General features: G+C 38.4%; 1 protein-coding gene across 1 annotated transcript in view; it reads left to right on the top strand.

The window, feature by feature from the left end:
* The window catches only part of chm (CHM Rab escort protein), an 89421-nt gene that overhangs the window by 12866 nt on the left and 54914 nt on the right, over window positions 1–21641 (top strand). Inside the window, 5 exon segments of the mRNA XM_048544431.2 lie at window positions 132–198; window positions 12896–12968; window positions 17875–17996; window positions 20523–20949; window positions 21516–21632. Of these exon segments, the coding sequence (XP_048400388.2) occupies window positions 132–198; window positions 12896–12968; window positions 17875–17996; window positions 20523–20949; window positions 21516–21632 (806 nt within the window).

Raw genomic sequence — 21641 nt, 5'->3', positions numbered from 1 at the left:
GTTGTAAGTTTTTAGTACAACTTAAATTTGACAGATTACTTTAATGTTAGAGCATTCACAGGAATTTATTCAGCTTCTGTGCTCTATATTTGAGCGATGGAATACCTTTTTAAAATTTACTTCTGTTGCAGGTCTGCAAGAGTCCATTATTGCAGCTGCTTGTTCTCGAATAGGCCAGAGAGTTCTTCATATTGACAGGTAAGCTACAATATTTTGCAGTTTTGGAAGGAAATCAGTCACTGTGCTCCTGCTGTCAGTCTGTGATCAACTATCAATGCTATATGCTCATCTACAGAAACACTACTTCCTTGACTTTAAATCATTTTATTTTCTGCAACCTCTTACTGAACATTTTAGAATTTATACTCCTGTAGTTATGTTGTTGAACTGAAATAAGATGCAAAAATCAAAGCTGCATATTTTGTTTTACTGTGTTTCCAAATATTGGCCTCCTTTTATACCTTGACTGGAGTTAGCTGTTTTTTTGGAAAAAAAATTCTGTTTTTTAAATGTTTCCAGTCTTTTAGTCCATGAAATGCAGTTTATTCCCATTAATTTAAAATCAGGTAATACACGTTAAAGGGAGCCGAAAGAAAGTAGATGTTTCACTACTGAATCATTAGTGTTGAATGTCAGTTTCATAACTGAACTATCTGAATTAGGAAACAATGATTTAAAAGTGACTGAGCCTCATTTCTGAAGAAGGTTCCTGACCCAAAACATCAACTTTCCTGCTCTTCCGATGCTGCCTGGCCTGCTGTGTTCCTCCAGCTCCATCCTGTGTTATCTCTGACTCCAGTGCCTGAAGTTCTGGTTACCTCTGAGCCATATGTGTGCTGTTTAATTGCTATATTGTTATAGGCAAATGTGAAAGGCATTTTTGTGTGTATACATCCTTTTCTAATCCACGTTTTCATTAATGAATCCATCATAGAGGCAGGTCTGACAAGAAACACTAAATTTATCCTATTTTTGTTTCCAAATTACTTGTGAAGAAATGAGAAACAGTTGCAGCGTAACAGAGTTTAAACACCAAATAGTTGATGGGAGATGAGACTGAAGAGAGAAATTGAAGTCAACATACCCTTTTATGTGCCACTAGTAATTTTTAAATGTGGGGCTGAATTTTTCTCGTGGCAACAAACAAATTACTCGAGCCACTTGTTGGACTTGTGATTTCACTGTTTCTTGGGATCTTGAGGTGAAACTTATTGTAATTTGAGAATAGTTTTAGCATGGTACCCTCCACAGGGAAGCTAACACCTGGAAGCTACACAATCCATGGTATGTGGAGGTGCCGGTGTTGGACTGGAGTGGATAAAGTCAAAAATCACATGACACCAGGTGATAGTCCAACGGGTTTATTTGAAATCACAAGCTTTGGGAGCACAGCCCCTTCATCAGGTACAGTGAGAGAAGAGTACACAAACAGTTTATAGGCAGAGAGAGCAAAGGATCATACAACTGGTGTGAATGGAGTGAACAAACCTAAAATGGCTGGCTGACTGCCTCCTATTGAATCTTTAATCATTTCATACGTTCCTGCATTGTAGAAATTGCAGCAGCAAAATTTTGGAGAACTGTTATTTTTGATTGATTAAACATGTAAATTCCACAATCTGTTTCAAGTCACTGCCCCAAAATAATTACTGATTTCATAAGTGTCTCCCCGACTTTCCAAACTTCAAACGGATAGAGCGATAAGAATATAAAATAGGTGACATCTCCAGGTCAGACACTGAATTAAGGGTGTGAGGCCTTGTCCAGAGTCTGAGTCTTGAAATGGAATCAGGCTGGTATTGTTCCAAAAGCAGGAATTTATAAAATGCCCCATCGACTGACTACAAATTGTATGTTTCTTGAACAAAATAGAAAGCATCTGTAAATAAACATTTTGGATGAAATAATTCACCCCATAGGTTTACATGTGTGAATGCGCTCGCTCTCGCTTGCATGTGTGACAGCATGAGTGTAGTAAATAATCCAAAACCGTGCAAACACATTAAGGTAGAGAGATCATAATTTAATCAAACATGATTGTTTCAAAACAGGACAGTAAGGTAGATTTTACAGATACAGAACAGTGTGGTGATGTCACCTGCAGCATGACATGAACCCAAGATCACAATTGAGGCTGTCTTCATGGGTACGAAACTTGGCTCTCAGTCTCTGGTCAGCGATGCTGCGTTGTTATATATCTTGAAGTCCTTCTCAGGACTGTAGGCTGAATGCCCTTGACTGCTGAAGGATTTCAGTCTGGCGATTGTTGCGTGGTGTCCATTCATCCTTTGTCATAGTGTCAGCATGGTTTTTGCCAATATACCATGCCTTGGGGCACACTTCCCTGGCATGTTTGAGATAGACAACACTGGCCAAGTCACATGAGTACCTGCTACATACGTGGTGAGTGGTGTCTCCATGTGTGATGGTAGTATCCAAGTTGAGGCAAAACAATGTAGAACCAAGCAGAGACTGATTAGCCAAGTTCCATACTCAATGAAGATGGCTTCAACCGTGATCATGGGTTCATGTCATTGCTAAGGGGACCCCAACAAACTGTTCTGCATCTGTAAAATCTTCCTCACTGTCCTATTTTGACAATATCACCTTAACAAATTGTTAATTAGTTTGTAGAGTTTTGGATACACAAACACAGCTACCCACCTACCAATGGTGGGGAGATTTTCTCATCCGAGGAGGTTTGTTTATTTGCAGATACATCCTATTTTGTTCAAGAAACTACCTGCAAACAAACAAACAAACCTCTTGGAGAAAATTCTCCGTGTGTGTGTGTCTACAAACTAACTAACAATTTAAGGTGATGTCCTGTGTTAACAGCCTTGAGGAAGATTTTACAGATGCAGAACAGTGTGGTGGGGTCCCGTGTAGCTTGATTATGAACCCATGATCACGGACTTCAAGATACATAACAATGCAGAATTGCCGACCAGAGACTGATAGCCAAGTTCTGTACCCATGAAGACAGCCTCAATTGTGATCTTGGGTTCATGTCATGCTGCAGGTGACCTCGCCACACTGTTCTCTATCTGTAAAAAATCTACCTTACGGTCCTGTTTTGATGGAATCATGTTTGATTAAATTATGATCTCTCTACCTTAATTCGTTTGTACAGTTCTGGATCACTTACTACACTTGTACCCTTACACATGTGCTCGTTCTCGCTCACATTTGCACATGTAAACCTATGGGGTGAATTATTTCATCCGAGATGTTTGTTTATTTACAGATACTTCCTATATTGTTCAAGAAACATACAGTTTGTAGTCAGTCAGTCGATGTGGCAATTTATAAATTCCTGCTTTTTGAACTGGAATCAGGCTGGTATTGTTCCAAACTGAGACAGACTCTGGACAAGGCCTCACACCTATAATTCAGTGTCTGACCTGAGATGTCACCTGTTTTATTCTTCTCACTCTGCCTGTTTGAAGTTTGGAAAGTTGGGGAGGCAGTGATGTGAAGCAGGTTGTAGAATTTGCATCTTAATCAATCGAAAGAACAGTTTTCCAAATTCTGCTTCTGCAATTTCCAGAATGCAGCAATATATGAATGATTAAAGGTTCAACAGGAAGCAGTTTGTTCAATCCCCACACAAGTTGTATGATCCTCTGATCTCTCTGCCTATAAACTGTGTTTGTGTCCTCCTCTCTCACTGCTCTTGATGAAAGGGTTATGCTCCGAAAGCTTGTGATTTTGAAATAAACCAGTTGGAATCTAACCTGGTATAGTATGATTTTGGACTTCAGCTACATAAGCAACTATGTTTGCTGCTAATCTGATTTTTGTTTTGCTTTCAGACCAATTTTCAGTCACCATTCGGAAATGGTATCAGCATATAATTCAATGTCAAATCAGGTACCGAATGTAAAATAAAGAAGGAAAGATTGCATTCAAAAAGAGAGGTTAGATAAAGCAAATTAAAAAGTTGTGCATCTCAAAGTTAATATTCCAGAAGGAGTTTTGGAAGTAATTAAGACGCGCTGCATTAAAAATTTGCTTAAACTCAAAACATTGACTTAGCTTGTTTTCCACCTGAAGTAGTGGGAATATAATCATGTGTGTTGTAGTAAGTACCATGTAGGTCAACCCATTTCAGTGCTGAGTCTCTGGTTCACGATATCAGTAAACTGCAGCTTCGTAAGGATCAAGGCAACTCTGACAGCAACTTCCTGAACTACACATTTCTGATTTGGCGGAAGCTGATGTTTGATCTATACTTCAATAATAGTGAACATGTTGCTGTCATTTTACAGTGAAATCTGGCCCACAGTAAATATTTATTGCACATAATTTTCATGCCTGAATGGATACTGAGTTTTAGTTCTCACTAAAATTCTTAAATATGAAAAGATTGAGCTAAGATAGTGATTGGTTAAAACGAATCTGTAGCAAAAAGACTTGGAATTGTGAAACTATTTGTTTATCCTGCATCCAGTAAGGTAGAAATTAGATTAAAAGTTTATTTTGTCAAGGTGCCCTCTTGGAAATGCATCTCAAGATGCTTGAAAGGTCTGCCGATTTTAAAATTAATGGCAAAGATTTCAATCTCGGTGGTTCTAAAAACTGGCAGAAGTCTCTGATTGGAGCATAAGATGATGCACTTCTGGAAATGCATTCCTTCACTTGAAGGAAAAGTAGAGATTGTTGGGAAGTTTCAGAACCAAATATCTCTTCCTGCTTTTTGTAGTAATAATATCATAGAATCTCTAAGTGTGGAAACATGTTCCTCATCCCATCCAGACTCTTGCCCCATAACCCACCTAATTTACATGTTCCCTCAACACTAAGCAATTTTCCATGGCCAATCCACTTACTCTGCACTCTTTTGAACTGTGGGAGGAAACGGGAGTGCCTGGAGGAAACCCACGCAGACACCGGGAGAATGTGCACATTCCACACACAGTCGCCTGAAGCTGGAATTCAACCCTGCTCCTGGCGCTGTGAGGCAGCAGTGCTAACCACTGAGTCACCGTTCTCCCCAATGTATTTAAAGACACCAAACTGATTATGCTTTTAAACTCAACAGTTCCAGTCTCTAGATTTAACAGTTGCAGTACCCTCATTGAAAGAACTGAGGGTCCTTATTCTTCCTGTTTGCAGATATTGAGGAAATCTAGGGAGCAGAGGGAAAAATGGCTGAAGGTGGTAGAGCTCACAGCTTTGATCAAAAAGTTGATATTCCACTGGGGATGGACGATATAGTGGGGAAACAAACACTTTTTTGTAAAAATTTGTGGAATTAAAAAGAACAAAATAGTGCCTAGTGCGGTAGTTGGGTAAAAACATAACGTAAGCATGGATGTTTCTCAAAGGAAAAGCTGACATGGCATGGTGGCTCCGTGACTAGCACTGCCGCCTCACAGCGCAGGAACCTGGGTTCAATTCGACCTCCGGATGACTGTGTGGAGTTTGCACACTGACTGCATGAGTTTCCTCCCACAGCCCAAAGATGTGCAGGTGAGATAGATTGGCCATGCTAAACTTCCCCAGTGTCCAGACTTGACACTGGGGGTTAGGTGGATTAGACATGGAAAATGCAAGGTTACAGGGTCAGAGTATGGGGATGGATCTCGTGGGATGTTGTTCAGAGGGGTTATGTGGACTTGTTAGGCCAAATAGCCTGTCTCCATACTGTAGGGTTTCTACAAAAACTGGGCTTGAAAGGGCTTCTTTGTGGAAGCAAAGGGAATAGTTGTGTGGGCCTCAGCAAATAAAGTTTATAGAAGAAGTATAAATGTCTTGTGTATTCAACATTGGCTTCATGAAGCTTGGTTAACCTGAACGCATCAAGTGATGCCTCTGCCTATTTTTTTAAATATGTATTTTTGGTCTCTTTTGGGGAAAAAAAACCTAGTCCATAGAAGTCCAAAGCGTTTGTGTGTGTGTGTGTGTGTCAACCATGTTACATGGGCCCAATATGGTGCCATTATTTCAGAGCAGGATGGTCAGTAGAGGGAGCTAAATGCTTTGTGACAAGACAATATTGTAAGCCATTTTGCAAAAGTCAAACATACATTAAAAGAAGACAGCTGGAACAAGTTTGCAGCAATTGCAGAATACAGAAAACCAAAATAAGGAAGAAATTGAAGTTAAACATTTTGTAAGTAGTAAAAGGCGTCAAGTTATGGTCTGCAGAACTGGAAGACAATGATTTTGTGTAGGAGGTTAAACATGAGACATGGATTGGATTTACTTAAAGGAGCCCTTGGACTGACCTAAAGAAATCTAAATTCATGGTTAAAATTGCAGGGACCAGTTGAGAGACACCAAGTCAAGGACCAGACCACCACAACTCTTGGACACAAAAGGCAAAAGAAGTAATGCAAGTCTGTACAGCTTGAGAACCAGCAAATAGCTCTGCTCATGCATTTTACATAGGAAGTTTGTAGTAACACAAGGTAATAGTGGAGCAGCATTTTGTAATGAATTTCCAAAACTGGCTTAGGGTGTCAAAGCTAAAGCAAGAATATATTACTCTGCTCCCCATATACTAAACTCATCTGCTTATTTACATCTTTTGGGCATACTTTAATAGGATGCTGCATCAAGGTGTAATCTCGCCCATTATCGAGCTTACAAAATGGTATTAAGTGGTAGTGATAGTCCCTAAACCAAAGTGATTCAAAGGGCAATGCATCCAATGTCTACTGAGTTAGTCTTGTGCCAATCCTGCTGTCCGACAGATACCCTTTGACTAAGAATGCAAGTTGCTCACAACATACATTCATGCCTTTCAGTCAGTATTGTTTTAATTGACTTACATTAGACATATCCCTTGAGCTAGAAATCTTTCAACATGCAGCATCCAATGCCCTTGAAGACACAGGGGCATTAATTTGTCACATTGACACTGTCAATGAGCATCTTATCCAAAAAGAGCATGACCATTGAATTTGTGATGTTTTAAGAATGTGAGAGCAGGTAGGCCTCACTGTGAACCAGAAGTGAAGGAGAACCACCACTGGACTCTTGGCCTGTATTTATCTAGCAAAGTTGATGAAGGTTAACCCAGAATACCAAGACAGTTCAAGCATTTCCGCAGCCCAAGTGTTATGGACTTGGGTATAAGCCAGGTGATCCCAAATATATCTGCATTCAAGAAGCCTTTTACGAGACCTAGCGATAGAGCGTCAGCAATTATTTTCGGATGTTAAGAGAAGAGTGCGTCTGAGAGTTTCATAGAAGCGCTTATCTCTTCTAAAGCGCTCGCACACTGCAATGTCAAATAGTCAACAGTAGTGATGACAGACATACCACCTGCAGTACTTGGAACTGTGATTCTGCAAATTCAGGAAGATTGGACAAAGAAGTCGGTTTGTTGCGCCTCTAGTTCCTTGACACATGCAGATAAAAGTCACTCAGCTGTTGAATAGGAAGCATTAGTGATGATGTGGGTGGGCAAAAAAGTCTTATTATCCAATTGGTTTGTACTTCAGGATTAAAAGAAGCTGCTGATCACTCTCTTGAACTCCAAGGAATTGCAAAGAGTAAGGCTAGTGCACTACAGCTCCCCCAAACACCTGAGTATGTGCTTGGGTGGGGGGTGGGGGTGGTGGGGGTGGGGGGAGAATGAGAGTGAAGTAACTGTCTCGAGCACGAGTTGAGCAAGTTGTAAAATGAAGAGTTGGAATCGATCTGAGAAACCTATTCCTCCAACAAGAGTTTAAAGTGCATTACTACAGACAATATCCATGAGTAATAGGAATTTAGTCTAGCTGTAACTCCGGAGTAAACAACGGGTCTGTTCCAGTTGAAGTGAAACAGTAGAGCATCCAAAGCTGATGCACCCTGGATAACACAGGAAGTAAAAGATAAAACAGTGAAGGACGCTTGATTTCAAATGGCAGGTGGGAAATTATTTTATGTCCAAGAAGAGTATGGACAGAACAAGAGAAGTTAATGGGAAAGACAAAATGGGATTGAAGATTTGCAGGCACTATTGGAAAAAACTCTTGAATGTTTATAACATGTTATAAAGTGTTTAGGAGTAGACTGAGGGGTGGAAAAAAAGTTGAGCTTTTTAAACCGCAAAGGAAAATGGAGGGCATGGCTAATATATTGCGCATGTACTTGTCATTTGTTTCTTTTGAGAAGAATGAAATAAATTTTGTGTAATTGACAAAATAGCAAAAATCTTCTAAAAAATTTAGCATTACAGAAAGTTGGAATGCATTATATATTGATGAGGAAAACAAAGATAAAAATAAGAGGCTCTTGTTAAACTTTTTTCAGTCTTTGCTGTGTGCAGGAGTATCTTGGAGGGTTGCTAGTCGTCTATCACAATTAAAGGAAGAGGATATAAAAACCAGGATGTTTGGAATAACAGTAGTAGTGGGGACATCATTATTGGAAAATAAGTTCCAAAGAAGTCTCAACATTTTAACTCTGCTTTCTCTTTATAGATATGCCAAGCCTACTCAATCTCTGCAGCAATTTTATATATTTTTTCTTTTTGGATACTATCGTCAGGACCAAAGCCCCATTTGGAAAGGCATGGGCAATCTAGATTTGGTGTGGTTCTGCTAAAGGCAAATCATAGCTGTGATTTAATAGAATTTCTTTGTAACAACAGTATTGACAAGTAATTCAGTAGATAATGTATATCTGCAGTTCCGGAATGCATCTGTCAAAATGCCACCAGCTTATGGAATCGAGGGTAAAGGGGCAACCGTGGTTGGAATTGAACAGAATTGAAAATATGGTATTCTTAGAATCCCTACAGTGTGGAAACAGGCCCTTTGGCCCAACAAATCCACACCGACCCTTGTAACATCCCACCCTGACGCATTCCCCTGTAACCCACCTCAGCTGCACATCCCTGAACACTATATGGGCAATTTAGCATAGCCAATCCACCTAACCTGCACATCTTTGGACTGTGGGAGGAAGCCAGAGTACCAGGCAGAAACCCATGCAAACACAGGGAGACTGTGCAAACTCAAAGCAGTCGCCCGAGGCTGGAATCGAACCCAAGTCCCTGGCGCTGTGAGGCAGTAGAGCTAACCACTGAGCCACCGTGCCACCTTTGGTATTGTTTGGATGTTCCTTAGACTGAGGTGCTTTGGGGTGGTAAGTGAAAAGTCAGGTTTTTTAGGCTTTTATTTCTGGTTTTCTGAACAATCTAGACAGAAGCATTGGAAAAATAGTAGTATAAATATTTGCAGATGGTACATATCTTGGCAAAATAGATGATTATTATAGAGTCCAAGATGACTAAGAGAAGCCTAAAATGGAAAGAAGCTTGCTAGGTACCAATCATTGAATAAATATTGGGCAATGCATTTTGGGAAAGCTGTTATTGAAAGGTGGTGTACACTCTAAATTATATCATTTCGATAAGTAGTCATGATGCCGGACTTTGTTATCAAGTACAAAAATTCTTAAAGATGAGTTGATACTTTTTAAGAAGACCTTAAAACTTACGAATTGCTTGGGATTATGAATAAAAATACCATAAGAAAAGATTTTGCTGAAACTTTATAAATTGCTGTAAAATCCTTTAGCTCTGGTATTGTGGCTGATACTAAGCACAATACTTACGTGAAATAATGACAACATTAGAAAGGACACAAAAGCTTTGCCAGGTTGAGGGAATTCAGTTATGACGAGAGATTGAAAAAATTAGGACTGCTCTTCTTGGAACAAAGAAGGTCCATGATCTCCATGATCTTGGAGATTTTCAAGATGTTGAATTCTGATAGTTGACAAAGAACATCTCCCTTTTTTAAGTAGATAACTAGAGGTTAAAGTTTGAGGGAAGATGAAATAACCCAGTATGGAGCTGGAGGAACACAGTCAGCCAGGCAGCATCAGAGGAGCAGGGAAGTTGATGTTTCAGGTTGGGACTCTTCTTCAGAATTTCCCAAAAAATCAGCTTTGCTGTTCTGGTGCCTGGCCTGCTGAGCTTCTCCAGCTCTGAATTGTGCTCACAGGATGAGGGCATTGCTGGCTAGGCAACATTTATTGTCCATCTCTAATTGCCCAGAGGGCAGTTCAGAGTCAACCATATTGCTGTGGGACTGGAGTCACTTGTATATCAGACCAGATGAGGGTGGCAGTTTCCTTCCCTAAAGGATGTTAGTGAACCAGATGGATTTTTTTTTCCCACATTCAACAATGGCTTCATGGTCATCATTAGACTCTTAATTCCAGATTTTACTTTTAAATTCAAATTCCACCATCTGCCATGGTGGGATTCAAAGCCAGGTCCCCAGAATGTTATCTGGATCTCTGGATTAACAGTCCAGTGATAATACCACTGCGTCATTGCCTCCAGCACCTGCTGTTCTTACTATCTATGGGGGAAGGTGAAGTTGTCTTTTTGTTAGGATTTGGAATGTCTCACTTGATAAATTTAGTGGGTGTTGATTTTGTAAATAATTTTAAAAGGGGCTGGGCAAATATTTGAGGATGAGGCATGTGCAGGGTCACAAACAAAAACAGGTGTGCATTTGATAAGAGATGGCATAGATCTGGTTGGCTGAATGATCTCTACTGCATGTTCTTATGATTCTGTGAATTTGATTGCTGTAGCAAAAGTTAAATAGTGATTAAGTTCTACAGATCTGTGAATCTACATCTGTATTAATTATTTTCTAAAGCTGAATTGTAATTAAACACCGATTTTGCGTCGATTTATGTATTTGGCCCCTGAAAGGTACAGCTGAGAATTACAACTGTTTTATTTGGGGGCAGTTGATGTGTATCTTTTTTCTTGACTTTGTTCACTTTTAAGTAATTTATTAGTTTGGATCACTCTTCCACTGTTAAGTCAAGCTCCCCTTTTTTATAAGATAATAAAATGTGAGGCTGGATGAACACAGCAGGCCAAGCAGCATCTCAGGAGCACAAAAGCTGACGTTTCGGGCCTAGACCCTTCATCAGATGTCTGATGAAGGCTCTCTGATGAAGGGTCTATGCCCGAAACGTCAGCTTTTGTGCTCCTGAGATGCTGCTTGGCCTGCTGTGTTCATCCAGCCTCACATTTTATTATCTTGGAATTCTCCAGCATCTGCAGTTCCCATTATCTCTCCCCTTTTTTGTATTCTCATTCCAGCTTTTCGGGAGGAGTGTTCTGAAATAATTGAGCTTTTTCCATCTCAACATCATAAGAATCTAGTTTCATGAATGGAGCGTGAGATGTACTCATCTGTTATGAGCATTTAGTTTATTTCTATCGAATTCATGCGTCTGCTGAATGGAGTTTTCTTCTTATATAAAGAGCTCTGTTAAAATAGTGAGAAACAGAGGGTTACTATCAATGACCTCTCAAGTATTTTGCAGCTTATTTCCGGCAGAAAATTAAACGTGCCGTACAATCTTTTTTAAAAAAAAGTAAATCTCAGCACTGGAGCTAAGATAATCAAGAGTTAATGAAGTGCTTAATTTGATTTATACTATATCTCATTATGTAATGAATTTTATAAGCATTTTACTCTGTGGATGGAGTGAAAGAAGAGTTTGCAGCTGGAATAATTTCCTCTAAACAGAAAATCAAAAACATGCTGGGGCTTTTATGATGCTGTGGTAGTGTCCTTGCTTCTCAGCCAGGAGTCCTGCAGAGAGATCAACTTCTCCGAACAGATTAATTTTAAAAAAAAAATCAAGCATAATTGTCCTCCTGCTTTGCCTTACCCCTTGCTTGTTTGAGATGGATTACTTGTTTTACCTCCCAAAAGTTAGTGTGCTTATGTAGTGGTAAGGTGGGAATGATCAAATCTCGAAACACGTGCGTATAGTTGGTGGGCTAGCCCAAGATGGCAGCGGAGTAGGATTCCTGTGCCAGAGCTCATCCGCTCTGACCGCTTTTCTTACACTTTCTACATTTTTCCCTCCTCCTCAACTTGGAGGGCCTCCGCAGCAACGAAGTCCTGCACGCGGACCTTGAACAGGGACCACAGTACGGAGGAGACTGAGTCCCTAATTAACTTTCCAGAGTAAACACAGGACCTGGAATCAATGGCTGCTAAACCAGCAGAGGCAGTGTCGACAAGATAAGCTCAGCAGCAAAAGATGGTGCCTGAAGATTAGCAACTTGATTGTTGGTTGGTTCAGCGCAGGAGGCAATGAAGCAGTGGTGGAGGAGTATTGGACCAGTGGTAAAGGTGCTGCCTGAGGATCAGTGACTTGATTGTTGGTTGAGTCTGGTGTAGGTGGTGGCGCAGACTTCATTTGACAGTGATGAGCTGGCTCAGGACTGATGGACTCTCTTCAAGCTGTATATTGTTTCCATGTTCTTAAATCATTCAAAATGGCTCACTTTGGGCTGACAAATGAAAACTTTCACTGTATTTTATTGCATTTTTACTAAATAGTCTAAATAGACTATTACTAAATAGACTATTGTCTATGTGACAATAAAATCAGAATCAAAATTAAAAGAAAATTGTGGACAGTCAATGTCCTATCTGACGCAGAATGTGACTTAAATATTTTAGAATGGGGTTACTTTCCTTATTTTGACCATTTAAAATTTAAACATGGCTGCATTTTTTTAAGAATCTGGGAAACTTTCACCTAAGTCGAGATGACCCTAGGGGTTAAGAGGTAAATGTCTGTCCTTGTTACCAGCCCTCAATTGCTGATGCCTCCAATTTGACCCCACCTAGATATTGGATAATACCATAAGCTGTCACTGCTTAAATTGGTTGGTCAAAGACTAATGGCCCTTTGTACAGTGGTGTACCTCATTGTTTGAATTAAGCACACCTTGTGCATCTGATAGTTCAGCAAAACTATCAGACTGACAGTGTGACCACATGTTGTGATATAGCATGAGGAGTAACAGAACGTTGTTAGATTTGAGTATTAAAATCTATAATCGTAAGAATTGGTGCCTTAAACATTGCTGCTAATAAACATTTTGGTTTCTGTGCAGGAGGAATTATTATGGAGGCAACTGGGCCAGCTTTAGCTTTTCTGGATTGCTGTCTTGGATCAAAGAATGCAAAGTAAGTTTGTTTTTTTTTCCTTAATTTGGAAACGTGTGTGAAATATCGCAGTATGCAACTTAGTATTTGAAATTTCTTGAATAAGGTGTACATAAATATGTGCTGGATATATGTTCTACCTATTAAAAATTTGTACATGAAACAAATCTCCCCTTCATCTAGAAAATACATTTTGATTTGATCACTTTGATTAAAATGGTACACTGCTGTTAAAGTACATTTTAGACTCTGTCTGATTTTTTTGTGTATCAGAGATAATAGGAACTGCAGATGCTGGAGAATCAGATTACAAAGTATAGAGCTGGATGAACACAACAGGCCAAGCTGCATCTTAGGGTCTAGGCCTGAAACGTCAGCTTTCCTCCTCCTAAGATGCTGCTTGGCTTGCTGTGTTCATCCAGCTCCACACCTTGTTATCTCTGATTTTTGTGTATCCTCCTTTTACAAAACTCAGTCATGTTGGAAGTTTTGCTTTTCTATTATTTTACCTCCTGTCCAGAATATGTTTTCAAATCTAGGTCAGTTATAAAATGAAACCATGCAGTGTGCCAAGTTAGCATACCAGTATGGTGTCTGTGACATTTCAGGGTGTGGTCCTGCTTGCTTTTAAACCGCAAGTAATATTTCCAAGCATGCTACTTAGCTTTCAATCAGCGAATGTCAAAAGATTTATTGTGCAGAAGCATAAAATTTGTCTGCAGCACACTGTTGTATTTCAGAGATCTGGGCTTGACTGTGGTTCAGGCTGATGTTGTCTTAAAGATCTCTGAAGGCATTTTTGCTCAAGGTGGCCCTTCCTTTTAAACGAGGAAAATATGGCACTTGTGATTTTTGTGACCATCATAGTGATGGCACTCTTATCCTGAAATTGTGCCTTTTTTTTCCTAGAATATCCAGCTAGGAGAATACCCGTCAGTACTTTCTCTGTCGGGAATTTAGAATTCTAAATTCATTCTTCTAAACTCCCGAGAGAATAAACCCAGCTTATTGACCTCTGTTATCATTGGATAGGAATGCATACAATAGCCCTGTGTTTTCAGGGGCCAATCTAGTAATCTTCACTGTATTCATCTCCAATGTAAATGTGGAGACAAATTGCACACAGTATACCAGATATGATCATATCAGAACTATGCACAGTTGTTGTTCTTGTACTCCAGTCCCTTAACAATAAAGGCCAAAACACTGTCTGGTCTCCTAACTGCTTGTTATACCTATGTGTCAATTTGTTTTTGTGATCTTGGTATTTGAGCACAACCAAGTCTCTCCAAGCATCAAAATAATACAAGGTTAACTAATTTTCAAATTTGTTTTTAAAAATTCTTATGAGCAAATTCAATGATGTCACACTTCTCCCATTCTCCTCCGTTTGCCGTCAAGTTGCCCATTCACCTAATCTGTCTCGATCTGTTTGCATCTTCCTGTCCTTCTCTTGGCTTAGTTCAAGCTAGCTTTGAATGCATCAGCAAACTTCGACATTTTACTTTCTGTCCCTTTTATTAAAATCATTGTAGATGTCCCAGCACTGATCCTTGTGGTATTCCAGTAATCAAAGCCTGCCAACTTGAAAATGCAGCACAAATCAATTCAGAAGTATGTGGTTTCAGAGGTGTGACAGCCTCCTGGAACAGAATGTTGAGGAAAGGATACTAGTGAACTAGATGTTTATTGTGACATTCAAAGGTTGTACAGTTGCATTGGGCCAGCTTTTTAATCCAGCATTTCATAGAATTCAGATTTAGCAGTCTGCTGTAGTGGGATTCAAACCCCATGTCCCCAGAGCATTTTACTTGGCATTCTGGATGACTAATCCAGTGACATTGCCACCATGCCACTGCCTCCCTTCACAGTTCCAAATCAGAGATGGTGTGTAACTTGGAGGGAAACTTGCATGTAGTGGAATTCCACCAGTCTGCCATCTTTGAATCTTTTAGGTACTAGAGGATTGAATGGTGTTTTTTGAACGTGCGCCAGCCTCGTGAATTCCTTTCCTGAATCTGTTTTGCTCCAATATGATGCTCAACCATTCTGTTCGGTAATATTTGCCTTCTCATCTTGTAGCTTTTTTCTATAACATTAACACAGCAAAGAAACTTTTTTTTGGCACTGACCTCAGATCTGCAGTGTTTGTGGATACTGCTGTACCGTACTTTGTGAACAGCAGTGCAGATTGTTGAAGTCAAATACTCCTTTAGTGTACAATCGCAGTAACCTTCTGATGTATTAATTCTTCAGAATTTCAATTCAACTGATCAAACAGCTTTTTGCAATTTCAAGAACTCTTCCTACCTAACTGTTCCTCACCCTCAGTCATGAAAATGACAATTGTACCTTAGTTTTTATAAGCAAGCTTCAAATGCCGGCAAACTTGTGTTAATCCGAAATTTTGAAGTCCATTTTAATGGGTTGTTTATCGCTGCCACCATTTCCAAATTCCATGTGTTCTCTGTTCCTTGGGTGTTGATTTAAATCTTTTGGTTTTTAAATGTTTCAGCATCTTATTCACCTCTGCTCTTGAGTTTTGTCTCGCTGTTTGTCTCCTGTATTGTCTGCTGTATTGATGTTCTTTGAGCATTTTCGAAATGTCAGAGCAGGATTGAATTAGGTACAATTATTGACTCATCATACAGCATGAGAATAGAATCTTTGGTCCAATTCTGTCTGTGCTGGCCATAATCCAAATTAAACTGGCCCTACCTGACACTGTTTAGTCCATATCCCTCCAAATGTTTCTGATTTATGTACTTAGCTAAAATGTTGTAACTGTATCCACATGCACCACTTCCTCCGGAAGTTCATTCTGCACGCAAGCCACTCCTTTTGTTTTTAAAATTGCCCCTCATGTCTTTTTAAAAATCTTTTCATCTCTCCTTAAAAATATGTCTTCTACCCTTGAAATCCCACACCCTAGGGAAAAGGTACCTACCATTCATTATCTATGCCCCTCATGATTGTATAAACCTCTTAACCTCCAACGCTTCAGTGAAAGAAGTCCCAGGCTACCCAGCCTCTCCTTTTAGAACTCAAACCCTCGCTCCCAGCAACAGCCTGGTAAACGTGTTTTGAGCCCCCTCCAGCTTAACAGTATCCTTCCCATTAGAATTAGAAACAGTATATTCCAGGTCTAGAACATTTCTGCTTCAGTGCTGCTTCACTGATCCTTTAGCCACCATACCACTGCCATGTGAAGCTTAGTGTTTAAATCAGTCTTGCCAGTTCTCAGTTCCTTCAAAAAACTTCAAATGTGCTTATAGTTCTAACGTCCTATCACAATTCGGTGTTGTCTTTCTTTCATGTATCCTATAAAAAAAACTTTACAGTTGCACTGATGAGTAATTACAAGTCGATGTACCTGAAATTATTTTGTGGCAATACTAACTGAGTTTTAACTCATTTGTGCCAGTAGTTCTGTATACATGACCACACAGTTGGTAGTCTCCCAGAGAATTTGTAAGGATCATTACAAGAAGTATGTTCATGCTGAAGTAGGTAGTTTTGTGACAAATTAGATGTCTACTTTGTATTGAGTATTTTATTAGTATTAGTCTTTACCCAATTTTCTGTCCTTTCTCCCTAAGTGGGAGAGGAGAATGGTGCTGAAGTGATTTACCAAAAGTGGGTGTTATTAAAAAACATTGAGCCAATTGTTCTTTGGTTACTGGCCAACATGTCAGAAATTATCAGATCTTTTACTGGCTTTTATTTTCCTTGCTATATTTTCTGATATAAAATACACTTTTTTGCTGAAAGCGGCCATGACATTGCAACTGTCGTGCTTCCAGGCTACTGCCATTCCAGTAACTTTAGTGGTTGTAGAAAATGGAATATCTGCTGATTTTGACCATACATTGTCTAGCAACATTTATGCTGCCAAACAATGATGTTTGGCAATATGAAAAGAATGCATTATAGTCTCCTGAGTTTAAAAGTCATCTTTGCCACATATATTAATGTGACGTGTCTACTGTTGCTTTGCTACCTGTCCTAGTTTTTAGCTGACTGACCACTTTTTTTCTTCTGGTTACGTTCCTGTGATGCATGCTGTGATGTTGTATTACATTTTAAATCAATTATATTTTTGTGCATTTCCCATTGATAATATTCAGCATTGTCAAAATGGCTGCTCAAATCCTGTGAATCATAAATTAACGTGGAATATTATTTATGACTAGCTACGATGTTTCTGACTACACGAAGAATGCTTGTTCATTTTTAAATTTGTTTAATTTGATAACAGAGAAAGTCATTGGATCTCTTGCATAACAAATTGACAGGTGAAGTTAATTTCATTTCCTGTCACTGATCATTCAAAGGAATGATCTCCAGCTGATGCATCTGTATGATGATATTGGCAATATGCCCAAAACGTACAATGCTGACATCTTCAGCAATAATGCTTGCTTTAGTTCGTGACTGAGTGTTTATATATATATACATTCTCTTGATCTTTTTGTATTCGTGTTAAAACACAAATTTACTTATAATAAAATCTTGTGTTTTACCCGACATGTTCTTTGTCTTTCAATGGGAATATGTGAATTTACATTGGAAAAAGTAAGGTAAACTAGCAATTTTGACACTGAATAAAAGTTAATGTTTTAAAAAAAGCTTGTGTTTATCAATACATTTTAGTTTCCCATGCTTTTACAGCTATGGCATGAAAACAATCCACAATTGAATATTGTAGAATGATTTCAGATTTTACGATTGAAAATGCTTTATTCAACTTTTAATCCATTAACCCAATGAACGGATCATTAGTAATCAAATGATATTAAAAGCTTTGAAACACTGGCATTTTAGACGTGACGACTTTACTATTTGTTATTAGCAGCACTTTAGGTATACAGTTGCTCTTTTGTCAATTCTGACTTTTCATTAGTTTGATTTCTCAACCCTTTATCAGGAACACACCACTGACATTACTGAAGCTGACTGGAAAGACAAGATCCTGGAAGGGGAAGATGCCATTCAACTTGGTCTGGTGGATAAATCTACTGAGAATTTGGAATACTTCTGCTATGCAAGGTGATTTTTTTTTAAATGTTATGCTTTTCTTTCCAGATTTCAGCCCATTAATTAGTATGTGAATGTCTCCTAGCAGGAAGATGTTCTCACTGCAAACGTGTCAAATTTTATTTCAGAGATTGCCTCAATGTGAAATTGTGCACCTGTGCTTGCACTTTACCAAAGCAGAATGAATTTCTTCAAGTTTACAGCTGAAAGATAAGGAAAAACAGAGGGATGACGTTGTGAAAATTCAGCCTCAGTAGTTAGAAAATAACAACAATACACCTGAAACTGACAATACAAGTATTTCTCCTATAAAACAATAGTTGTGTTCTTGTGTGACCTCGTGCTATAGAAAATCACATTATAGGGAAATGGCTATAGAAAATCATTATACCTGTACAGCAGAAAAAAGTCACGTTATCCAGACAGCTTCCACTATTCTTCAATCGTGTTACAGCTAATTCACATTAACGAAACATGCGTTTCAGCAGAACTACCTGTATAGTAAAAGATGTTTTTGTAATCAGGAAGTACTCTGATCTGCACTGAGCTCAGCTAATTAACTTGCCTCATAATTTTCTTAACACTCTGGCTGCTCACATTCATATATACTTGCAGCTGTAAACCTGAAGGAACTCATTCTGGTGTGGTAAATTGCTGACATAGATGCGCAAATCTAGATTTTTCGGAATGTTTCTGATATCTCTTCCTGCTTTGCTAAAACGTGATCCAAGTGCTAAGAAGTCCTCTGAAATCTGTCAACATGCAGCCTTTGAATAGTTGCTTATGACTTTTTAATCAACTTTTGAGCTAATTCTGCAGTTTTGAATAGTAGAATGTAAAGCTGATTTAAAATTGGAACTTGTCACTGTATGCTTTCCACTTGATTTTCAAGTTCAAGTTTTAGGTGTTGTTATCTCACCTGGCAAGATATGATTTCAATCCATATGTACAACCTGTACGTCAAGAAATCTGGAAAGCCAACCGAGAGATTTGCATCAGGACACTGTTCAGCAAAGTCTAGATTTGCTTTCTTTCATTACTAGTGAACAAAATTTAAAGCTGATTCTCACTTTGGTGTTTAAAGAATTTGTTGCTTTCTGAAAATAAATGTAGACAAGTAGTTTTAGTCCATATATTTTCCTGTGTTGACATGTTCTCTTTTTGAAAGAGAGTGGTGAGCACAGCTCATAATTGATAATAATATTCCCGGGTTAGAAATCAATTAAGCTGAGTAGTCGCAAGCACCTGCATGGTTAAAGACACAGATGGTCTCCCAGAAACAGAAGTCTGTATAAAATGTCTTATTCTGTTGTCACAAGACAAACGTCATGAGCACAACTCCATCATTGGTGATCTACTGCTTTTTTAGTATAACCATGACTACTTAGTCTTATGTTCTGACTTTAGTTTGAGGTTGGTTGGTTGTTTCATTTCGCTTACACTTTGCCTGCTGGCCTAAATCTAGGTGCCAGTTGTTCAAAGCTCTTGTCTTTTTAAAAAAAAAACTTTGTTGTACATGATATGCCATTGTCTAAATCAAAGGTGCTTTTTTTTATTTTGACTTGTTCTGCCTGCAAAGTTTTTGATCATATTAGTACATTTTGATGAACTTGAAGCCTTATTGTGCTTTTTAAGCTATTCATAATTATGTTTAACTGATCTTTAGCACTCATGTCGATATGAAAATTAAACCTTGCAATCACTTCTGGTATGTTTTTGTTGATAACCCAAATTATATTTAGATATTTTGTTTTATTTCACAAGACCTAATCTCCACATGGAATAGAATGGACAATGTATGCCATTTATTTTCTGTCATTTGGCCAAGAAATTCCTGATGAAAACCAAAGTTTATTCTCCTGGGCAGTGAACATCTTGGCAAAACAATATCTGACAACTTTATTGCTGGATCCAAATTGTGATCTGTTTGCATATTTTCATCAGGAATAAATTCTAGAAGAAGGATGTAACATGAAATCCTGCTTTGGAATATTCTTGCATACTGTGACTAAAAGAAAGATGTTGAATTATCTTTTTGATTTTCTGTTTCTTTCGTACTTGTAAAATAAATTTACACTTTGTCCTAGTTTCCCTTTTCCAGTATCTCAGGTTTGAAATGCCTGATGCTTGGGGAACTTAAAATTACTTATACAATAGATAACTTCATAAATTGAACATCTTCCATTATCAAGATGAACTGAGAAGGAGGATGGAAAATGTCTGCTGTTGTCTTTGTTTTCTAGTGTAAAGTAATGCAGTCTCAGCTCAATTGCTCATTGCAAAGTTTTATGAAGAGAGGCTTTCAACCATTGTGCTTCATCCCTTCAGTACAGTATCCAATTTATTTTTGAATTTTTTTTTGGAATTTCACTATTACTACACACCATTCTGCTTTTAAGAGGAATCTCCTTATCAGTTCTAATTGCCTTTTACTGGTTTGAACCTGTGACCTCATTCCATATTTTCTGGAATGTAGCATGGTGATGAAATTTGTATTTTGTGCTATTTCTGATTTGTATTTTGCTTTATATTTGATAGCACAAATACAGAGGAAGATGTTATCGAAGTAGGAGCTCTTGAAAATAAGCAATCGAATATGGGTTCTGACACTGCAGCAGAGAATGCAGTAGTGAGCAATCAAGATGAGAAAAATAAAGAGCACACAGGTTTAAGCAGTGGTGATGCAGAATCTCCTCTTCAAAGCCAAGATTCCTCACTCTCAAAGGAGGAAGTTTCTACTGAGAACAAACCATGTTCTTATAATCTCCCTTCGTCTGCAACTGCTGAAATATCTCTGGACACAAAAGTGGTTGCTGATAATATGGCTGCAGTTGAGGTGGAAGCTGGCAATGTAAATCAAGCTACTAACTCCTCTAATCAAAAGCTGAAGAAAGAAGAAAAAATAACGACTTATTCACAAATTATAAAGAATGGCAGGAAATTTAACATTGACTTGACCTCAAAGGTAGCAATTTGATTTTGCCCATTAATTGTTCAAGGCATTCACAAACTTCCTAATTCAGTTTATAACTATAAATAAGACTTGAGATTGGTTCGGTTTGCTTGTAGATAGGGCACTTGTTTTCTTATTACGTTCCCTCTGTTATTTCTGAGTTGTCAGTGATGTCTTCACTGGTGGGAAGAAATGATGGACAAGGAATTTGCAAAAGTATTTGCTTTCTATTTTTGAGATTTCTGATCTTGCTTTTTATAACCCTGTAAAAGTGAGGATCAACAAAGCAGTATTTAATTATTTCTTACTGTGAAGTACTTTGTGCTCTGTATAAATTCTAGTATGAATAAGATTTATCTTGTTTTGAAAGAACAACAAATTCATCTGTTTCCTTTCAATGCTATAATACTGGAAATATATAGATGTGATTTTCTATCAAGTTAATTTGTTTGGTATAAATGCTGACGTAATGGAAGAAAAAACCCTAAACCATGATTGAATCTGTGACCATTCATGCTCTGAAAATCAGAGTTTCAAGCCCTTCCAAATGTAACTTAGTACGTTTGTATTCTTTCCAGTTTTTGTATTCCTGTGGTTCCTTGGTCAATCTTCTTATCAAATCCAATGTCAGTCGGTATGCAGAATTCAAAAATATTACCAGGATACTTACTTTTCAAGGAGGAAATGTTGAACAGGTATTGGAT

Source organism: Stegostoma tigrinum, chromosome 15 (genome assembly GCF_030684315.1).
Source record: "Stegostoma tigrinum isolate sSteTig4 chromosome 15, sSteTig4.hap1, whole genome shotgun sequence".
Taxonomy (NCBI): domain Eukaryota; kingdom Metazoa; phylum Chordata; class Chondrichthyes; order Orectolobiformes; family Stegostomatidae; genus Stegostoma; species Stegostoma tigrinum.
Note: the sequence above shows the minus strand (reverse complement) of the source record. Positions and strands in the feature narration are given on the sequence as shown.